Below are 21,447 nucleotides of genomic sequence, written 5' to 3'. Positions count from 1 at the left end.
CACTATATGGCCAAAAATATGTGGGTACCTGTGCCCATTAGGCAAATAAAGTCAGGGCTTTGTGCAGGTTCCTCACTCCCTATCTTGTCGAACCATGTGTTTATGGACCTCTCTTCGTGCACAGCAGCACATTCATGCTAATATAGAGAAGAGCCTTTCTTAAACTGTTTTTACCAAATTGGAAGCATTTGCAGTTTAAATTGGAAGCAGGCTCAGTTCTAATAAGGCACACCTTTGACACTGAGCTGTTTAAAAATCCCAACAACACTGCTGCACCTGACGCACTCATACCAGTACAACACACACTAAAATGTTATAACCGTGTTAGTGTGATTGCAGTTCTGAAAATGGCCCACCACCCAAATTAAATCTATGTATCTATGATGTACATGTTTCTGACCAAGCTGTCAACTGAGTCCACAAGGGTGGCATGAGGGCCTGACGTACGCCAATGTCCTGTGCTCACAGCCAAGCACTGTGCAGCTCAAGAGGCATTTGCCATTGGTGCCCCGTTCTCTTCACAGATAAGAGCAGGTTCACACTGACCACATGTGACAGATGTGAAAGAGTCCGGAGACACCGTGGTAAATGTGAAATGTCTGTGATGGTCCGGGGAGGCATATCCTTGGAGGGTTACACAAACCTCCATGTGAATGCCAATGGTACCCAACAGACAGCTGTTAGGTACCATGATGAAATTCCCAGAGTCATTGTTAGGCCTTACACAGGTGCAGTGGGCCCTGGGTTCCTCCTGGTGGAGGACAATGCACAGCCTGGATATACCTGAATGCAGTGGGAGCAGCTAAAACACCTAAACTCAAATCATTTAAAGGGGTGTCCAAATATATTTGGCTATATAGCTCATCAATGTCTGATTTATTGCTATTTAGCTATAGCATTAATCACAGATATGTAAGCTAACATTTTAGACATGCTGTGGACATATTCTGTAATGTTGTGCAATTGTAAATGTTGATATGTATGGTCTGTATTACTTAAGCGTGTCTCTGAGTCTCTGGCTCGGTCCATGTTTGAGTCCTGCTAGGAGACTGTGCAGACGTGCAACACCTTGCATTGTTCTGGACACTGGAGTGCTGGTCCCACTCTCCTGTAAATACGCCCTGCCTGTCAGTGGAGTGGACACTTTCAGAGCAGATGCCTATGAAGTAAACATATACTGTAGGTGTCATTTCAGACTAAGTAATCACATCATTTACCTTAGATTGATACAAAGTTGAACATTTTTAGTTTATTACTGTCCAGAAGAACAACAATTGTGAGGGACACAGTGCCAAGTAAAGTAACTTATCAAGCGGCTTAAATACTGTACCGGCATCACTCTTTAAAATGTTCTCATCTTTTAATACATACACACTTACTCTCACTATTTTGATTAAAATATTTGATAACTAAGTACCAGCAAATTTTGAATATGAGATTAACAGCACAATCATTTCAGAAATGTGTTAACACATTTTGCCATTCGGTTAATGGCTATAATAAGTAGCAATAGAGTTGGGAATGCACTGACATCTAACACCCACAATATATACAAAATTGTAGACATGCTAATATTTCATTATTAATATCATATAATAATACTGCCTGGCAATAAGAAATAATACCAAATACAGTACTGACCACATTGTCTACACTGCATTCACTTCATTCATTCACTTGTTTTAATTATTAGTAACACTTAGTCAATTGGTCTAAAAGTCACACTATATGGCCAAGATTATGTGGACACGTTCCATTCCAAACTTTGCATTAATTGATTGCCGTCCCTCATTTGTGGCTACAACAGCCTTTACTCTTCTGGACAAGCATTCTGGACAAGCAATCAAGGGACAGTGGTAGTTCAGCGGTTAAGGTGCTGGACTAGTAATCAAAAGGTTGCCGGGTCAAGCCCCACCATTGCCAAGTTGCCACTGTTGGGCCCCTGAGCAAGACCCTTAACCCTCAATTGCTTGAATTGTATTCATTAATAATTGTCATTTTAGCTAAATGCCGAAAATGTAAAAGCATTTCATAAGATTTTGGGGCATGTCAGTAGGAAATGTGCCCTTTCGGTCATAAGAGCAAATATAGGGTCAGGCACCTTGGCCGAGAGGGTCGGGCTAGCAATTGAGGTTCTATTTCTTTTCAAAAGTGTTTAATAGGGTTGAGGTCAGGGCTCTGTGAAGGCCACTGGAGGTCTTCCATACCAAACTCTTCAAACTACTTTGCTTTGTGCATATAATTACAGGCATACTGGAACAGAAGAGGCCTTCCCCAAATTGTTGCCACAAAGCTGAATGCATATAATTAATTTTAAATTAGTAATTGTAACATAAAATAAACTGTTAGAAGTGGGTGTGGTTAAAACACCTAAACTTAATCATTACGAGGCGTGTCCACATACTTTGGGCCAAATGGTGTAAAGCTTGTTGCCATTTTAAAATCAGAAGTTAAATGCATCCTATAGAAAAGTCAATGTTTAAGGAAGGTAATGTACTTAAAATGACCTTCAAACTGGATTGCCTGGTATTTTGAAAACAAGCAGTGTTTGTGTGCACACATGAATGAATGACTTTATACTGCCTGTACTTACACTAAGAGATTTGTGCAGAATGTTGGCAGGACGATCCTTATTCTCCATTCCTTCACACAGACATGTTGCTGGGGTACCAATATCCTCTTTCATTGCCTCTTCCAAAAATATTCGCTCATCCAGAGCTCCTGATGACAGGATGTGCTCCTCGTATGCTCGGTATAGAGATGTCCTAGGATGGATTGATTTGAAAAAACATTCTCATGCATAAAATATTGGCAATTCATGTATATGTTCAGTTTTCATCAATAAGCTTAAAGTGAGCTTGCAGTCTTGTTTTATGCTTATCTATGAAGCATGCACCAGCAGTTAAAACAACTAATTTATTAGCTATGCTAGTTGTTTTATCTGCGCAATTCTACATACTTACAGACTGTCCCCAAAATGAGCAGGATCCAAAAATCCTGTAAGTGTCTCTTCTTTTCCTTTTAAAATCTGAAAGGCATAAATAATATACACTTGTAGGGGACATACAGTTTTGAGTTATGACTTTTCAATTATTTAATGACTGAAGCAAAGACCTTTTTGTCACAAGCAAAAAAAAAAAAACCTTTCACAGTTTAGGTCAAAGTATAAATAATGTAAATGATATTATTCATTTTGTGTTTTTAGAATATTCTATAACTTAAATTAACTTTGTAGCATGACCTCCTTATTTCTTGTTACTAATAAGAATATTGCTGGTGACTTTTCTGTGTTTATATAAACAAGGCTAGTTTGACTTATTAAAGGTATTTTGGTCTCTTGCCAGGTTTGGAAAGAAAACCCAAACTGGCACTGAAATGCTTAAAGAAAATCCATTAAAGCACACGACAATAACAAGCTAGCTTGTATTACTCATGTTTTAGCAGCTTCTAATTTATGGCAAACATACATTCTAAATACTCCCAATAAATATTTAAAACAACTTTGGACAATAATCAGAACAGTTGTTTTTGCACCACAAGTGTATACAGTTACATAATTACTATCTAACAAATCATTACTGGCTCAATATATAATGCACACGTCTTACAGCAGGATTTCTCACCTTGCGCTCGAACAGCTTCTTGATAAAGGGCTTCCAGAAGTGTTCCTTTACTCCTTTAGCCTCAAGTACAAGCCCATCGTGCAGTTCACAAAGCTGCTCTATAAAGCAGATCGGCCCTGCACCTGGCTTATAGTCCTTACTGCTAATACCTTCTGACAAACACACACAGACACACACTTTTTTTTTCAAAAAAAGAAATCAAGATCAAACTTTAATTTTGCAACAATCAAATTATCACGTTAATTGAGGCCCAGTACAAAACACTCACTCACTCACTTTTTTAACCATTAACCCAATCAAGGTCGGGGGGAAGGGGGGGGGGGGACCAGAGCACCCGGAGGACACAGGCACAGGGAGAACATGCAAACTCTGCACACCTATATTGCTGTGAGGCAGCAGTGCTATCCACTTAGCCACCGTGCCACCCCAGTACCAAACAATAAAATATAAATATTATTTATTGTGCATCACAAGTTTGTTTTTTTCCCCCAAGGGTTTATGAACAAATTTCAGATCGCGAACTTTAATTATTATAACAAATAAAATTTAACTTTGAGACAAGACAATCATTATAACAACTATAAAAGTCTTACTGGACAGGACACTATTAGGTTGCTGTTGTATTTGGATGACAAAATGAGAGAGTCATACTTGGTCCTTTACCTTTGAAGGAAGGGTTGAGCAGATCTTTGCGGCTGGAGCAGAGTAAAGCGTTGGAGTAAACCAGGTCAAGTGCACAGAGCAAAAGGTGATAGGAGTTTACCAGGTCATCACTGATCATGGGAAAGTTTCCTACAGACAGAAAAAAATGGATGTAAAGTGTATGGTATAGAAGCATACTTTAAAACTAGTTTTACCAACTGACCTTGGAAAACTTGGAATTTCGCCCATTGTATTACATTCAAACTTACGTAAACATTTTAATCTATGATTAAAAAACAATTTTAAGTGTATAAAGTACATGGCTGAATGAAAACTGTGCCAGCTTTGATAAATCAGACACACCTGTTAAAAAGATACATTTGCCACCCATGAAACATAAACAGCACTGATGATACCATGTTTCCAATAACGGTAGTATGATGATTACTTATACCAAGTTCACAACGTCCCTTTTAACCAGAGAGCAGAGCTAAACGTGCATTCCTGGACTCTATACCCATACAGACACGCTAGATTACAACTGGGAACCAGGCATTACCCAATTTAAACAATAAGCAGAACCAAGCTTTAAAACTACCATAGCGCACCTTGGACATTATGACAGACAGGAGCCTGATTCATTTGCACAACAGGAAAAGTCTGCAAAGTGTAGACTACATTGCAAGGTGGCATGGTGTAAATTTATTTCTTCCTGTTTAATGAACTTCTATGACTGAAGCACTGTGTACACCGGACAAGGCCCAGGCAATAATGGACATGGTCTTACCAATAAATAATGACAAATCTCCCTGTCAGGTATTTTGCTCTGGCAACACTCCACACAGTCAAGTCTGCTTACCGTCATTTATAGAGTATTATGAGATTATAATAACAGAGACATGCTAACCCACATTTTAACATAGAAACAAGAAAATGTTAATAACAAAAAACTATTTTAATATAATCTCTGTATATCGAGTGAAATAAAAGGTTAAACAAAGTACAACTTGACATTACATTGCAAAGTAAGAAGGACAACACTTATATCAGATTAGTTTTCTGGACTGTATAATCCTTATGTGCCTGTCTTATTAATATTCAATACTCTATGTGTACTTACAAAATCATCATCATAGTTCACAAAAAAACAAGCTGAACTGAGAAGTCTAGACCATTCCATACACATGAGAAAAGCAGAATGAAAGCAATTTATACTAGAGTGTAAAAAGAGGGAACTATAGTCTATCCCCACTGGTCTAGCAGATAGCATTGGCTACTCATATGCAGACAAGCCCTGACTTGTCATCTGCAGTGGTTGCTATGATAAGCAATGCATGATGCACATGCCCAAAAATGATTGTTTCAGCTAGTGTGCTTTCTTCCCCCTGCTGTTCTCACTGGGCACTCTTAAAAAGCCTGAGCCATACAGCTATCAAACCCTACTGTTCTGTAATGTCATATGGTTTGTCACATTTCATGCTGCCCTGTGCTTATGCATTAGCACATCCATGCATTCAAATGATTTTTCGAACTATTTTGATGACTGTAAGCCTGATACTGGACATTTTATCCTTTTAAAATTTCATGCACCACTTAACATCTTCACTGACATTTGCAAGTTCATTGGTTCAGGCAACCCTGTTTATAGTGCTTCTGTTTACAACAAGGATTACAGAATACATCTTTCATACTCTGACACTAACACAATACTCTCATAGTCTTTTTTTTTTTTACAGTGGTTAAGCAAACTGAGTTCGTAGAAAGGTTGTACAAAATCATTGCAATAGGTCAACAGAGAGTGCGGCTGCAGTCTCCTGGAGCTCCTAACTTAAACAAACAAGCCTACACAGGCCCCTAATAATGATTGGTAATCACATGACTAAGCATAAACACTTGCTCTGCAAATCCTGCACCATGGTGAATGTGTGTTAATTACTTACTAATCAAAAGACACTTATGCAAGAACGTAGGACTGACACGGGACTGACACGACCCCTTTTTTGAGCCAGGAGCAGATAAACGCAAAAGCCCGAATCATTCATTTATTTTCTTATCCGTTTATCCAGTTAGGGTCGCTGGGGGTTGCTGGAGCCTATCCCAGCTTTTCAATGGGCGCAAGTCACACGGTAACACCCTGGACGGGACGCCAGTCCATCGCAAGGCAGACACACATACACACACACATACACACACCCATTCACTTATAGGGCAATTCAGTGTCTCCAGTTAGCCTGACTGCATGTTTTTGGACTGTGGGAGGAAACCGGAGCTCCAGGAGGAAATCCACACGGACACGGGGAGAACATGCAAACTTCGCACAGAAAGGACCCGGAACGCCCCGCCTGGGGATCGAACCCAGGACCTTCCTGCTGTGAGGCGACAGTGCTACCCACCGAAGCCCAAATCACAACAGCTTAATTAGTATTAAAATATTTTTTAAATGACTCTTACAGTGTTTTAAAATGGACGTTTATCAGTTTAATCTTTTCTTAATTTAATGCTATGGCCGGGGGTTCAAAGGTCCACAGGTTTTATTCATTCATTTTTACTACATATTTGTAACATGGCTCATCTGCTGAATGAATTCGGCGGTAAGTTATATTTGGAGTGGTGTCCTTCCGAGTTGCCATTTTGGCCAGCAGAGGAGACACAGAGGCGAAGACTGATGTGTCAGTTACTCTTGACTGACAATCATTTATGCCTCATGAGCATTAATTCCCTCTAGGGCAAAATTGTTCTATGTATCAGGGTTTTTCAGCTCCCTTTTCTGGTGAACCTCCTTTTCTTTGAAACTGTGGTGCTGGGCTGCTTGGTCTGGTCTGATTTTTGGCTGGCATGCAATGCCAGCATGCCATACCTTTCTGGAAACTTACCCCAGTGTTGCAGCATTTTGGGTCCTACGATAGAACAGCCCAGGGAGAGCAGACTGCCCCAGAGGCTTTTCTGAAGTGGACCCCACAGGGTGCATCAGTTGGTGGGGTTGAGGTGACACTTTTGCATTGTTGGAACCAGCAGGTTCTGTAAGTTACCTATCTTTCCTTTTTTCTGAGAACTGAGTTGTCGCAGATGGCCAGAGCAGCATGCCACATTGTGCCAACAAATTCTCGGGTTCTGTGCTATCCCTGTTCTAACCATTTTCTTTAATGCAGGCTGTAAATGTGTTTCTATTACATTTACATTTACATTTTTGGGATTTAGCAGACGCTTTTATCCAAAGCGACTTACAGTACTTTGACAGTGTACTGTCTAAGCAATTGGAATTTAAGGGCCTTGCTCAAGGGCAGTGGCAACCTGGCAGTGGTGGGGCTTGAACAAGCGACCTTTTGATTACGAGTCCAGTACCTTAACCGCTAGGCTACAACTGCTTTGCTATTAAAATAGCCACCTCATTCATTTGTGCTTGTTACCCTTTTTTCTGTGGCTTCTTAGCCACAGTATTATTCTACCTTGTTTAAACATTTGCACTTGGGTTCTATTTCTATTCTTGCAGGTGTAGGGCTTCGACAATTCGCAATTCAGTACAGCTTTATCCTGTTCAGAATTATGGTGGGTACAGCACCACATGAAAACACTGAATGCAAGTCCATTTCAACAAACACTCACAAATTTACCTAAAATCTTCAAAATAGTGGAATACCTGGCTCCTTATTTTTTTTAAAAGCATACCAAATTAAAAAGTTTTTTTTTTTTTTTTTTTTTTTTTTTTTTGCCATGTCAGGTTCTTTACCTTTTGCATGCACAAACAGGACCCAGCAGAAGTGGAAGAGCTCAGCAACGGTGCAGGGGTGTCGCCTGAGGACACAGAAAACAAGTCAGCTCAGACCGAGTCTACCGATGGGCAAAAAGACAAAAAACGTACTGCATACAAGACAATGATCTAAAACATATGTCTACATTAACACTAAAATGATTTGCTGAACACAAAATCAAGCTTCTGCAAAAAAAAAAAAAAAAAAAAAAAAAAAAAAAAAAAAGAAAAGAGAAAGGAGTACACAAGAGAAGACATTGGAAGATCTGTAGAGATTCTGTAAAGAGGAATGCTCTCAAATTTCCTGCTCTGTATTCTCCAAGCATATAAGATGCTATAGGAGAAGATAAGTGCAGTGTTTTTGGCAAAGAGAGTTTTAACAAAGTATTAAATGCAGGAAAGCAAATAATCGTGGCACATGTGGTTTTGTTAAAATCATTAAAGGATTTTTTCCAGAATAAATTTACTTAGAAGTTTGATTTGTCTTTTTTTTTTTTTTTTTTACTTAAACTTATTCATGAAAAGGTGATTTTGTTGTTACCCTTTTTACTCAGCTTTACCAGGGGTGCCAATAATTGGGGGTGGGACTGTATATTTAAAAGTAATGGGATTAAGAAAGGTAATTAGCTACTACTGTATGAGCAACCTTTGACAATGTCAGTAACTGTTACATGTAAAGTAACTACACAATATATAATAATAATAATAATACATTTTATTTATATAGCGCTTTTCAAGATACTCAAAGACGCTTTACATAAGACAAATAATCAAAACAAATACGTACATACACCATACAAATCATAGTACAAAATCAAAATAGTACATCAACATCAAGAATAATTAAGATAAAAACAAAGAGAGCAGCATAAGACAGTTCATTAAAAATTAGCTAAATTATGAGAGAGAACAACAAATATAGAACAATTTCTTAAAATTAGACAGAAACAGGACAGATTTACATGCAATCAGGAAACTGAAAACTTTACAAGTTTTAGGATCTAGGACTTCACATTTCTGTCGTGATCTAAGTATAAAAACTATTAAAAAGAATAGCAAAAATAAAAGCATTTATTTTGTGTTGTTACAAGTTAAATGCCACTCTGAATAGATGAGTTTTGAGAAGTGACTTGAATTTGGACAGGTCAGGACAATCTCGTAGGTGTTTGGGGAGAGCATTCCATAAAGATGGAGCAGCTATGGAAAAGGCCCTGTCACCCCAGGTCCGGTGCTTGGTCCTAGAGGGTATGGACAGTAGGTTAGCCTCAGAAGAGCGAAGGCTACGGGAGGGAATGTGCTGATGGAGCAGGTCGGTGAGGTAGGATGGGGCCTGATTATGGAGAGCTTTGTGAGTGAATAGAAGAATTTTGAATTGAATGCGTTGAGCAACGGGAAGCCAATGAAGTTTTTGTAGAACAGGTGTAATATGATCACGGGAGCGAGTATGAGTAAGGAGGCGAGCAGCTGAATTCTGGATATACTGAAGTTTTTTTAGGATTTTGTTAGATGTACCATAAAGGATGCTATTGCAATAATCAATTCTGGATGTAATAAAAGCATGAATCAAGGTTTCGGCGGCAGAAAAGGAGAGTGATGGACGTAGACGTGCTATGTTTTTTAGATGAAAGAAAGCAGTTTTGGTGATGTGATTTACATGGCGGTCAAAAGAGAGGTTGCTATCAAAAATTACACCAAGATTTCGGATGTTAGAAGACGGAGACAAAGTGTCATTATCAATGGTAATTTGAAAATTTTTTGTGGTTTTTGCCAGGGTTGTAGGACCTACGATGATCATATCTGATTTTTCACAGTTTAATTTGAGGAAATTAGCTTTCATCCACAATTTCATTTCAGTGATGCAATTTGTCAGAGTGGAGTGAAGTTCAGTATTAATGGATTTGGAGGAGATGTAAAGCTGAATATCATCAGCATAGCAGTGGAAATGTAAACCATGCCGACGTATGATGTCACCAAGGGGGAGCATATAAAGAATAAACAAAAGGGGACCTAACACTGAGCCTTGGGGAACGCCTTGGGACAGTGGAGCAATGGCAGAACTACAATTGTTGATATTAACAAACTGTTGTCTGTTTATGAGATATGACCTTAACCACAAAAGGGCAGTACCAGTGATGTTGACAGAGGATTCAAGGCGGGACAGAAGAATGGAGTGATTAATGGTGTCAAAAGCTGCAGTAAGATCAAGGAGGACGAGAATATTAATTTGTCCAGAGTCTGAGGAAAGAAGAAGGTCATTTGTGACTTTGAGGAGGGCTGACTCAGTGCTGTGCTGGGGGCGGAAACCAGACTGAAATGATTCAAATAGATTATTGGAATTTAGGTGATCTTTGAGCTGTGAGGCAACAACACGTTCCAGTATTTTCGACAGAAATGGAAGATTGGAAATGGGCCGAAAGTTACTCATAATGTTAGAGTCAAGTCCAGGTTTTTTAAGTATGGGAGTAACAGCAGCCAATTTGAGTGATTGAGGGACTGAGCCAGAACTAAGAGAGGAATTGATTATCTCTGTGATAAGTGATGAGATAACTGGAAAACAACCCTTAACAAGTTTTGATGGAGCAGGATCCAAAACACAAGTGGAGCTTCGCATCCCTGTTAAGATCTCAGATAGGTCCAAAAGAGACACAGGTGAGAACTGAGACAGAGGCTGGGTAATAAATTGAGATGAGATAGGCGGAGAAACAGAGATATACAGGACTGAATACAGTACATATAGTAAACACTTATCTTAAGACTTACCTTTGTTTCCTGCCTCTGTGAGCTCTAGGGGGTTCCTCAGAGGGGGGTTTAAATATGTCTTTGAAAATAGGGACGTATTTCTTAAAAATGACAGATGTCACAGTAAAGTTCCTCTCCAGCTTTTCTGTACTCTGCCGGAATTCCTTTGGCAAGTTGGCCATATCCTGCCATTTCTTCATTTTGCTGAAAAACTCAATTAAGCTGTAAAAAAGGGAGTTCATACTTACTTGAATGTGTAGTATTACATTTACAACTTTATTCTTTTTAAAATCATTCTTATTGTTGTTTACTACATTGACTACTGTTCTTGGTTTTAAGAGGTGTCAAACAGATCAATATTTAACTGTACTGATGAAAAACAAATAACAGACAATTTAAATGTTCCTAGAGTCAGCAATCATGTCCTAAGATCCTAAATGAATCCCAAGAGAACAAACAGAAAAGAGCACAGATGGGCTATTGATTTTAATCCAGTTAACAACTGATGTTTAAAATGTGACGAACACTTACCAAAACATTTTTACCGTGTAAACGTCTATTAAATCATATTTGCATACTTCAGAAGTAGCCTTTATATAATATGGTATTAATACATTTTAATTATTATAGTATATTATTATTAATAATAAAAGTATAAGCATATGTGCATGTACATTTCTGCCTCTATTAATCCACTTTTTAGAATCTCTAATCTTAAAACTCAATGCATCACTACACTGTGACATACCACATGTAAATATATATTGGTTTGTGTGGTGGTAGGCACACCTCTGTTGTGTAGAGTGTAAAATCCGTGTGAGAGACACATAATTTCCTTCAGCTATGCCTTTACCCACAGTAGGCACTGACGTTCTGCAGGAAACATATAGGGCACATGCCAGCCAGTGTAGTTCACTGCCCTAATAAAGAGAAAGAGAAAGAAAAAGAAAACAAAAAAAAACCAGTAACAGATCAATGTAATAATAAATTACACAAGTTTCTAATATCCACAGGCATCAGAACCCTGACAAGTATATATACATCAAATTTCCAACTTGGTGCAGCATTTTATCACACTAGCCCACCACAACTGTAATATGGGTTTGAATCTCAGCGGTGCTATTGGACAGCCAGTTGTCTGCACAGACATGATTGGCTATGTCTGAGAAGGGAGAAGGGCCGAGGCAACCAGTATTTCCTGGTGGAACCAGACCTGCCATGACCCTCACCAGAATAAAACTGCCAACATATAAAGATGACCATATAGTTATATAAATAAGTATAAATAAGTTAATAAATATAAATAAGTTAATAAAATATACATATTATAATATGACATACTGTAGATAAAACTCCTTAAAATATATAATATAAAAAATATGTATATGTATAGAATGCATTTGAACATTATGTATAGAACATTATTAAGCATTATTATAGAACATTAGAACATTATATAGACAATTGAACATTATTAAAACATTTAAATGTTATGTAAAGACTATAAACTAATATATGCGATTAATATTTCAGCCTGCATTTACATTTTCGGCATTTAGCAGACACTTTTATCCAAAGCAACTTACAGTACTGTGACAGTACACAATCTGAGCAATTGAGGGTTAAGGGCCTTGCTCAAGGGCCAAACAGTGACAGCCTGGCAGTGGTGGGGCTTGAACCAGCAACCTTCTGGTTACTAGTCCAGTACCTTAACCACTAGGGTACAGCTGGCCTGTATTACTTATCTATAGTTTATTACTTATTTATTACTTTAAAACGTATCAACCTTACATACAATTGTGATATAATTATATCCAGTATATCTATCTGTCTATCTATATCTATACATATATGCATATACATACAGATGCATACATACCTGTCTACACACTGCTACACACGTTACATACGTTCATACATAGTGTGTGTGTGTGTATATACAGTATATATATATATATATATATATATACATACACATACACATATATATATATATATATATATATATATATATATACAGTCCCTGACAGAAGTTCTGTCGCTTATCCATGTTGTGGAAACAAAAGCTTATAACCTGACTTTAAATTCATTGGTTTTAGAAATAACTCATATGAAAGCTGAAACCCTCCCAAATGAGGTTTAATTTACGAAAATAAATTTGCTTCACTGCAGAAATATTGATCATTTAATGAACACAGAAAGGTCAGATTTTGGCAAGACAAAAGTTTTGTCGCCCACCGAAAGTAATGTGAAAATCAAACAAATAATTTACTTCAAATACAAAGATATGTTTCATAACATTGGTGAATGAAGTTGTGGTGCTATTATTAATATTTTGTGTGACTTCCATGAGCTTTAAGGACTGCATCCATGCGGTTCGACAATGATTCATACAATTTATTGATGAAGTCATCAGGAATAGCAAATAATGCAGTCTTACATGCCTCCCAGAGTTCATCAAGATTCTTTGGTTTTGTCTTCCAAGCTTCCTCTTTCATCCTACCCCAAACATGCTCAATGATGTTCATGTCTGGTGACTGGGCTGGCCAGTCCTGGAGCACCTTGATCTTCTTCGCCTTAAGGAACTTTGATGTAGAGATGGATGTATGAGATGGAGCACCATTCTGCTGCAAAATTTGACCCCTTTTATGATTGGGAATGTAAGAGGTAGCTAATACTTCTTGATATTTTAGGCTATTGATATTGCCTTCCACCTTGCAAATGTTTCACACACCCCCATACTGAATGTAACCCCAGACCATGATCTTTCCACCACCAAACTTAACAGTTTTCTGGTGAATCTTGGATCCATACGGGCTCCAGTAGGTCTCCTGCAGTATTTGCGGCGGCTGTGGTGTAATTCAACTGAAGATTCATCTGAGAAATCCACCTTCTGCCACTTTTCCAGCGTCCATCCGTTTAGCAGGCTGTGGGCCTTGGCAAATGCCACACGGTTTTTAAATTGCCTTTTGTTTAGTGCTGGCTTCTGGGCACTGATTTGACCATGGAGGCCATTTCGAGACAGAATCCTACAAACTGTTCTAGTTGACACAGGGACTTGAGGTGACCAGGCCTGGTGGAGCTCTGCTGCAGTGGAAGAGGGGCTGGCTTTGGATTTTCTAACCAACAAACGTTCCTCCTTAGCAGTTGTCTTGCGGGGTCTGCCTGACCTGGGCTTGTCAAAAACATCTCCAGTCTCTTCAAATCTTTTTTTAATTCTTTGTACTTGACGCTGAGACACATTAAAGGTGCCAGCCACCTCTGCAGTGGATCTGGTCTTCAGCCTCTTGATAATCAAGGCTTTGGTCGCAGGGTGGATTTTTGGCATGTTGTCAGAGGTGAAGTTGCAGTTCAAGTGAAGGTCTGGGGTTCTGGGGTTCTTTTTATACACACCCACTAATTAACCGATCAATTAGTGAGCACAGGTGAGGCTGTAAACTAGGATTGGGTGCATTATATGACAAGGCGACAAAACTTTTGTCTTGCCAAAATCTGACCTTTCTGTGTTCATTAAATGATCAATATTTCTGCAGTGAAGCAAATTTATTTTCGTAAATTAAACCTCATTTGGGGGGGTTTCAGCTTTCATATGAGTCATTTCTAAAACCAATGGATGAATTTAAAGTCAGGTTATAAGCTTTTGTTTCCACAACAGGGATAAGCGACAGAACTTCTGTCAGGGACTGTATATATATACATATATATATACATATATATATATATATATATATATATATACATACACATACATATATATATATATATATATATATATATATATATATATATATACATATATATATATATATATATATATATATATATATATACATATATACATATTACATATTACATACATTTATATAAACACACGCACACTGTACTGTGTGTTAAGGCTGGCAGTGTGTAGACAGAACAATACTCGGCTGAATATACCGGAGAGAGAAGCGCACAGGGCCCGGGGAGAGCAGCAGTATATAAGCTTACTCTCTTACCTCAAGAGTATAGTTTTTGCTGATATTCTCATAGCTCTTCCATGCCCCGTTACTCGCCTCCTCGTCCATGTTCAGAGCTCGACACAGGTCTTCAAACGCCGATCTTATTTTCGGCACAGCTTCTTCCTCCTCGCTCATGATTCAAACCGCACAGTATCCGCTATTCTTATAGTTTCTTACTATCTAATGCATGCGATCATCTGTAAAATATAATATTCTGTGGTAAAACCCGGCATTTGAATAGCTAAGTGCAGAATTACAGGCTAAACGAGTTATTTCAGTGCTGTACCGCAGACTGAAGCGACACTATTATACATTGTAGCCATTTAAATACCCTGTGAGTGACAGCTACGACTTTGCGTAGCAGATGTACGTCAGGTGCGCACAGCGAGTTCTTAAAGGCAGCGCATTTGCTCATTCTAGCGTAAGTTTATATAGGAATAGATATTCTGTACGTAGGCGCTTAACATGCGGAACTGATGTACCCGCCCACATTGCACAACCCCTAAATGTTGTTGTTGCCTTGACAGTCGGTTTTGCTCTGACAATGTAAACCTACCTTCCTGTTCACTTCACTGTACTACGCTGTATTACGGTCTATACCACAAACTAAATACTATTGTACATTTAAGGGATTTTAGAGATTGTTGACATAGGGATTTAAAAAAAGTAAAAAACGGTGTTCTAATTAAAATGAAAAATACAGATTTGTGCAATTTAAAAATGTAATATATGTATTTGTATTTAATTTCTAGCTTTTAAAACCTGGTAAAATTAATGTTAAACAGGAGAATTATTCATACGTATCAAAAATGTCATAACCACACATTACATATTAAATATTACATATTTAATATTAAGTTGCCAATGATAACTCAGTGGTTAAGGTACTGGACTAGTAAACAGAAGGTTGCCGGTTCAAGCCCCGCTACCACCAAGTTGCCACTGTTGGGTCCCTGAGCAAGGCCCTTAACCCTCAATTGCTCATCGTGTAAGTCGCTTTGGATAAAAGTGTCTGCTAAATGCTGAAAATGTAAATGTAAGTTGGGTCATTTTGTAAAATGCAGTAAAAAGAAGAATTTGTGATTAATTCTCTCAAATATTTATATCTGTCAAAAGTACAAAGAAAGGACTCCTAGTGATTTAATTTTTAAATCTCTAAGACATTATTACGTGTTTGTGTTCATCATTTATACATGTATTCCATTATAATATTATTCCAGTATGTATGTACCTCTAAGTATTTGCAAGGCTACATCTAAACAGGCTGTACTACGGAGCCCCTTAGGGGTCACTAAGGAAAAAAAATATGTGAAGACGAAATCCGTACCCTCAGTTTAGTAAACCGTACGCACGGATTAGTAAACCGTACCCTCAGTTTAGTAAACCGTACGCACGGATTAGTAAACCGTACCCTCAGTTTAGTAAACCGTACGCACGGATTAGTAAACCGTACCCTCGGTTTAGTAAACCGTACGCACGGATTGTCTGCGCTACAAGGTTTACTGTGCGCCCACACCCCGTTTTACGGTAATACAGTTGCGAAGCATTGAAGAGAATAAAGCATCTTTTTACAGCTGGGGTGATGGGATAGCAAACTTATTAAAAAGTCAAATCAAAATCTTATCAAATGCCACCCCACAATCATAAATAACACGAGTACTCATCTTGTGATTTGAGACTATTTTACCTTAGGAATTTAGAATAATAGGATTGCAAACCAACGTAAAGTGAAATGTACAGTATAAATGTCTGAGACTCATAAAGTCAGTAAGTAGAAGTAGAAGTATTCTTTAAGAGTCTGATGGGGCGATTTGATAATAATTTGATTTGCATTTTACTTTACGTTGGTTTGCAATCCTATTATTCTAAATTCCTAGGGTAAAATAGTCTCAAAATCACAAGATGAGTACTAGTGTTATTTATTGATTTATTTATTGTTTATTTATTGTTATTGATTTGACTTTTTAATAAGTTTGCTATCCCATCACCCCAGATTACTACAGTAAAGATGTATGAAATGTATTCCATTAATAAAAGAGTTAATGCTCTTAAAGAAAAAAGTGGAGTACTTTGATAATAATTTGATTTGCTTATTTTAGACCTTTCAAATTGGTCTGTAAGAATTCCACTTGTTTTAATGGAATTTTAAAATTATACATTTGCATAATTTTACCATGTTATGTGCTTTTGTTGCCTATATATATATATATATATATATATATATATATATATATAGTTGCGAAGCATTGAAGAGGATAAAGCATATTTTTGCAGCTTAACATACTATATATTAGATATAACAAACACACACACACACACACACACATATATATATATATATATATATATATATATGTGTGTGTGTGTGTGTGTGTGTGTGTGTTTATTATATCTAATATATTAAGCTGCAAAAAGATGCTTTATCCTCTTCAATGCTTCGCAACTGTATTACCGTAAAACGGGTTTTAGGCGCACAGTAAAACTTGTAGCGCAGTTAGCGTGACCGCGGACGGACTTTAAACTAAGAGTACAGTTTACAAATCCGTGCGTACGGTTTACTAAACCGAGGGTACGGATTACTAAACCGAGGGTACGGATTACTAAACCGAGGGTACGGTTTACTAAACTGAGGGTACGGTTTACTAATCCGTGCGTACGGTTTACTAAACTGAGGGTACGGTTTACTAATCCGTGCGTACGGTTTACTAAACTGAGGGTACGGTTTACTAATCCGTGCGTACGGTTTACTAAACTGAGGGTACGGTTTACTAATCCGTGCGTACGGTTTACTAAACTGAGGGTACGGTTTACTAATCCGTGCGTACGGTTTACTAATCCGTGCGTACGGTTTACTAAACTGAGGGTACGGATTTTGTCTTCATATATATTTTTTTCCTTAGTGACCCCTAAGGGGCTCCGTACTACGGAGCCCCTTAGGGGTCACTAAGGAAAAAAATATATATGAAGAGCGTAATCCGTACCCTCGGTTTAGTAATCCGTACCCTCGGTTTAGTAAACCGTACCCTCGGTTTAGTAATCCGTACGCACGGATTGTCTGCGCTACAAGTTTTACTGTGCGCCCACACCCCGTTTTACGGTAATACAGTTGCGAAGCATTGAAGAGAATAAAGCATCTTTTTACAGCTGGGGTGATGGGATAGCAAACTTATTAAAAAGTCAAATCAAAATCTTATCAAATGCCACCCCACAATCATAAATAACACGAGTACTTAGCTTGTGATTTGAGAGTGTTTTACCTTAGGAATTTAGAATAATAGGATTGCAAACTAACGTAAAGTGAAATGTACAGTATAAATGTCTGAGACTCATAAAGTCAGTAAGTAGAAGTAGGAGTATTCTTTAAGAGTCTGATGGGGTGATTTGATAATAATTTGATTTGCATTTTACTTTACGTTGGTTTGCAATCCTATTATTCTAAATTCCTAGGGTAAAATAGTCTCAAAATCACAAGATGAGTACTAGTGTTATTTATTGATTTATTTATTTATTGTTTATTTAGTGTTATTGATTTGACTTTTTAATAAGCTTGCTATCCCATCACCCCAGATTACTACAGTAAAGATGTCTGAAATGTATTCCATTAATAAAAGAGTTAATGCTCTTAAAGAAAAAAGTGGAGTGCTCTGATAATGATTTGATTTGCTTATTTTAGACCTTTCAAATTGGTCTGTAACAATTCCACTTGTTTTAATGGAATTTTAAAATTTTACATTTGAATAATTTTACCATGGTATGTCTTTTGTTGCCTCTATATATATATATATATATATATATATATATATATATATATATATATGTATATATATATACAGTGTATCACAAAAGTGAGTACACCCCTCACATTTCTGCAGATATTTAAGTATATCTTTTCATGGGACAACACTGACAAAATGACACTTTGACACAATGAAAAGTAGTCTGTGTGCAGCTTATATAACAGTGTAAATTTATTCTTCCCTCAAAATAACTCAATATACAGCCATTAATGTCTAAACCACCGGCAACAAAAGTGAGTACACCCCTAAGAGACTACACCCCTAAATGTCCAAATTGAGCATTTTCCCTCCAAAATGTCATGTGATTTGTTAGTGTTACTAGGTCTCAGGTGTGCATAGGGAGCAGGTGTGTTCAATTTAGTAGTACAGCTCTCACACACTCTCATACTGGTCACTGAAAGTTCCAACATGGCACCTCATGGCAAAGAACTCTCTGAGGATCTTAAAAGACGAATTGTTGCGCTACATGAAGATGGCCAAGGCTACAAGAAGATTGCCAACACCCTGAAACTGAGCTGCAGCACAGTGGCCAAGATCATCCAGCGTTTTAAAAGAGCAGGGTCCACTCAGAACAGACCTCGCGTTGGTCATCCAAAGAAGCTGAGTGCACGTGCTCAGCGTCACATCCAACTGCTGTCTTTGAAAGATAGGCGCAGGAGTGCTGTCAGCATTGCTGCAGAGATTGAAAAGGTGGGGGGTCAGCCTGTCAGTGCTCAGACCATACGCCGCACACTACATCAAATTGGTCTGCATGGCTGTCACCCCAGAAGGAAGCCTCTTCTGAAGTCTCTACACAAGAAAGCCCGCAAACAGTTTGCTGAAGACATGTCAACAAAGGACATGGATTACTGGAACCATGTCCTATGGTCTGATGAGACCAAGATTAATTTGTTTGGTTCAGATGGTCTCAAGCATGTGTGGCGGCAATCAGGTGAGGAGTACAAAGATAAGTGTGTCATGCCTACAGTCAAGCATGGTGGTGGGAATGCCATGGTCTGGGGCTGCATGAGTGCAGCAGGTGTTGGGGAGTTACATTTCATTGAGGGACACATGAACTCCAATATGTACTGTGAAATACTGAAGCAGAGCATGATCCCCTCCCTCCGGAAACTGGGTCGCAGGGCAGTGTTCCAGCATGATAATGACCCCAAACACACCTCTAAGACGACCACTGCTTTATTGAAGAGGCTGAGGGTAAAGGTGATGGACTGGCCAAGCATGTCACAGAAATGTGAGGGGTGTACTCACTTTTGTGATACACTGTATATATATATATTTATATACAGTGTATCACAAAAGTGAGTACACCCCTCACATTTCTGCAGATATTTAAGTATATCTTTTCATGGGACAACACTGACAAAATGACACTTTGACACAATGAAAAGTAGTCTTTGTGCAGCTTATATAACAGTGTAAATTTATTCTTCCCTCAAAATAACTCAATATACAGCCATTAATGTCTAAACCACTGGCAACAAAAGTGAGTACACCCCTTAGTGAAAGTTCCTGAAGTGTCAATATTTTGTGTGGCCACCATTATTTCCCAGAACTGCCTTAACTCTCCTGGGCATGGAGTTTACCAGAGCTTCACAGGTTGCCACTGGAATGCTTTTTCACTCCTCCATGACGACATCACGGAGCTGGTGGATATTCGAGACTTTGCGCTCCTCCACCTTCCGCTTGAGGATGCCCCAAAGATGTTCTATTGGGTTTAGGTCTGGAGACATGCTTGGCCAGTCCATCACCTTTACCCTCAGCCTCTTCAATAAAGCAGTGGTCGTCTTAGAGGTGTGTTTGGGGTCATTATCATGCTGGAACACTGCCCTGCGACCCAGTTTCCGGAGGGAGGGGATCATGCTCTGCTTCAGTATTTCACAGTACATATTGGAGTTCATGTGTCCCTCAATGAAATGTAACTCCCCAACACCTGCTGCACTCATGCAGCCCCAGACCATGGCATTCCCACCACCATGCTTGACTGTAGGCATGACACACTTATCTTTGTACTCCTCACCTGATTGCCGCCACACATGCTTGAGACCATCTGAACCAAACAAATTAATCTTGGTCTCATCAGACCATAGGACATGGTTCCAGTAATCCATGTCCTTTGTTGACATGTCTTCAGCAAACTGTTTGCGGGCTTTCTTGTGTAGAGACTTCAGAAGAGGCTTCCTTCTGGGGTGACAGCCATGCAGACCAATTTGATGTAGTGTGCGGCGTATGGTCTGAGCACTGACAGGCTGACCCCCCACCTTTTCAATCTCTGCAGCAATGCTGACAGCACTCCTGCGCCTAGCTTTCAAAGACAGCAGTTGGATGTGACGCTGAGCACGTGCACTCAGCTTCTTTGGACGACCAACGCAAGGTCTGTTCTGAGTGGAACCTGCTCTTTTAAAACGCTGGATGATCTTGGCCACTGTGCTGCAGCTCAGTTTCAGGGTGTTGGCAATCTTCTTGTAGCCTTGGCCATCTTCATGTAGCGCAACAATTCGTCTTTTAAGATCCTCAGAGAGTTCTTTGCCATGAGGTGCCATGTTGGAACTTTCAGTGACCAGTATGAGAGAGTGTGAGAGCTGTACTACTAAATTGAACACAACTGCTCCCTATGCACACCTGAGACCTAGTAACACTAACAAATCACATGACATTTTGGAGGGAAAATGACAAGCAGTGCTCAATTTGGACATTTAGGGGTGTAGTCTCTTAGGGGTGTACTCACTTTTGTTGCCGGTGGTTTAGACATTAATGGCTGTATATTGAGTTATTTTAAGGGAAGAATAAATTTACACTGTTATATAAGCTGCACACAGACTACTTTTCATTGTGTCAAAGTGTCATTTTGTCAGTGTTGTCCCATGAAAAGATATACTTAAATATCTGCAGAAATGTGAGGG

The 21,447-nt window shown here is 38.6% G+C and overlaps 1 protein-coding gene across 2 annotated transcripts in view; it reads right to left on the bottom strand.

The window, feature by feature from the left end:
* Nucleotides 1–15,013, bottom strand: part of rbl2 (retinoblastoma-like 2 (p130)) — a 31,118-nt gene extending 16,105 nt beyond the window's left edge. For both annotated transcript variants that reach the window (XM_062991545.1, XM_062991536.1), the window contains exons 1-9: nucleotides 14,748–15,013; nucleotides 11,542–11,672; nucleotides 10,774–10,974; nucleotides 7,993–8,057; nucleotides 4,287–4,415; nucleotides 3,624–3,775; nucleotides 2,964–3,028; nucleotides 2,594–2,765; nucleotides 996–1,159 (exon numbers count right to left, since the gene is read on the bottom strand). In XM_062991545.1, the coding sequence (XP_062847615.1) occupies nucleotides 996–1,159; nucleotides 2,594–2,765; nucleotides 2,964–3,028; nucleotides 3,624–3,775; nucleotides 4,287–4,415; nucleotides 7,993–8,057; nucleotides 10,774–10,974; nucleotides 11,542–11,672; nucleotides 14,748–14,885 (1,217 nt within the window). In that variant the 5' untranslated portion in view covers nucleotides 14,886–15,013. The remainder of the gene's footprint in view (nucleotides 1–995; nucleotides 1,160–2,593; nucleotides 2,766–2,963; nucleotides 3,029–3,623; nucleotides 3,776–4,286; nucleotides 4,416–7,992; nucleotides 8,058–10,773; nucleotides 10,975–11,541; nucleotides 11,673–14,747) is intronic.
* Between the last annotated feature and the right edge of the window lie 6,434 nt (nucleotides 15,014–21,447).

The sequence above is a fragment of the Trichomycterus rosablanca genome, chromosome 1, assembly GCF_030014385.1.
Source record: "Trichomycterus rosablanca isolate fTriRos1 chromosome 1, fTriRos1.hap1, whole genome shotgun sequence".
Taxonomy (NCBI): Eukaryota; Metazoa; Chordata; class Actinopteri; order Siluriformes; family Trichomycteridae; genus Trichomycterus; species Trichomycterus rosablanca.
Note: the sequence above shows the minus strand (reverse complement) of the source record. Positions and strands in the feature narration are given on the sequence as shown.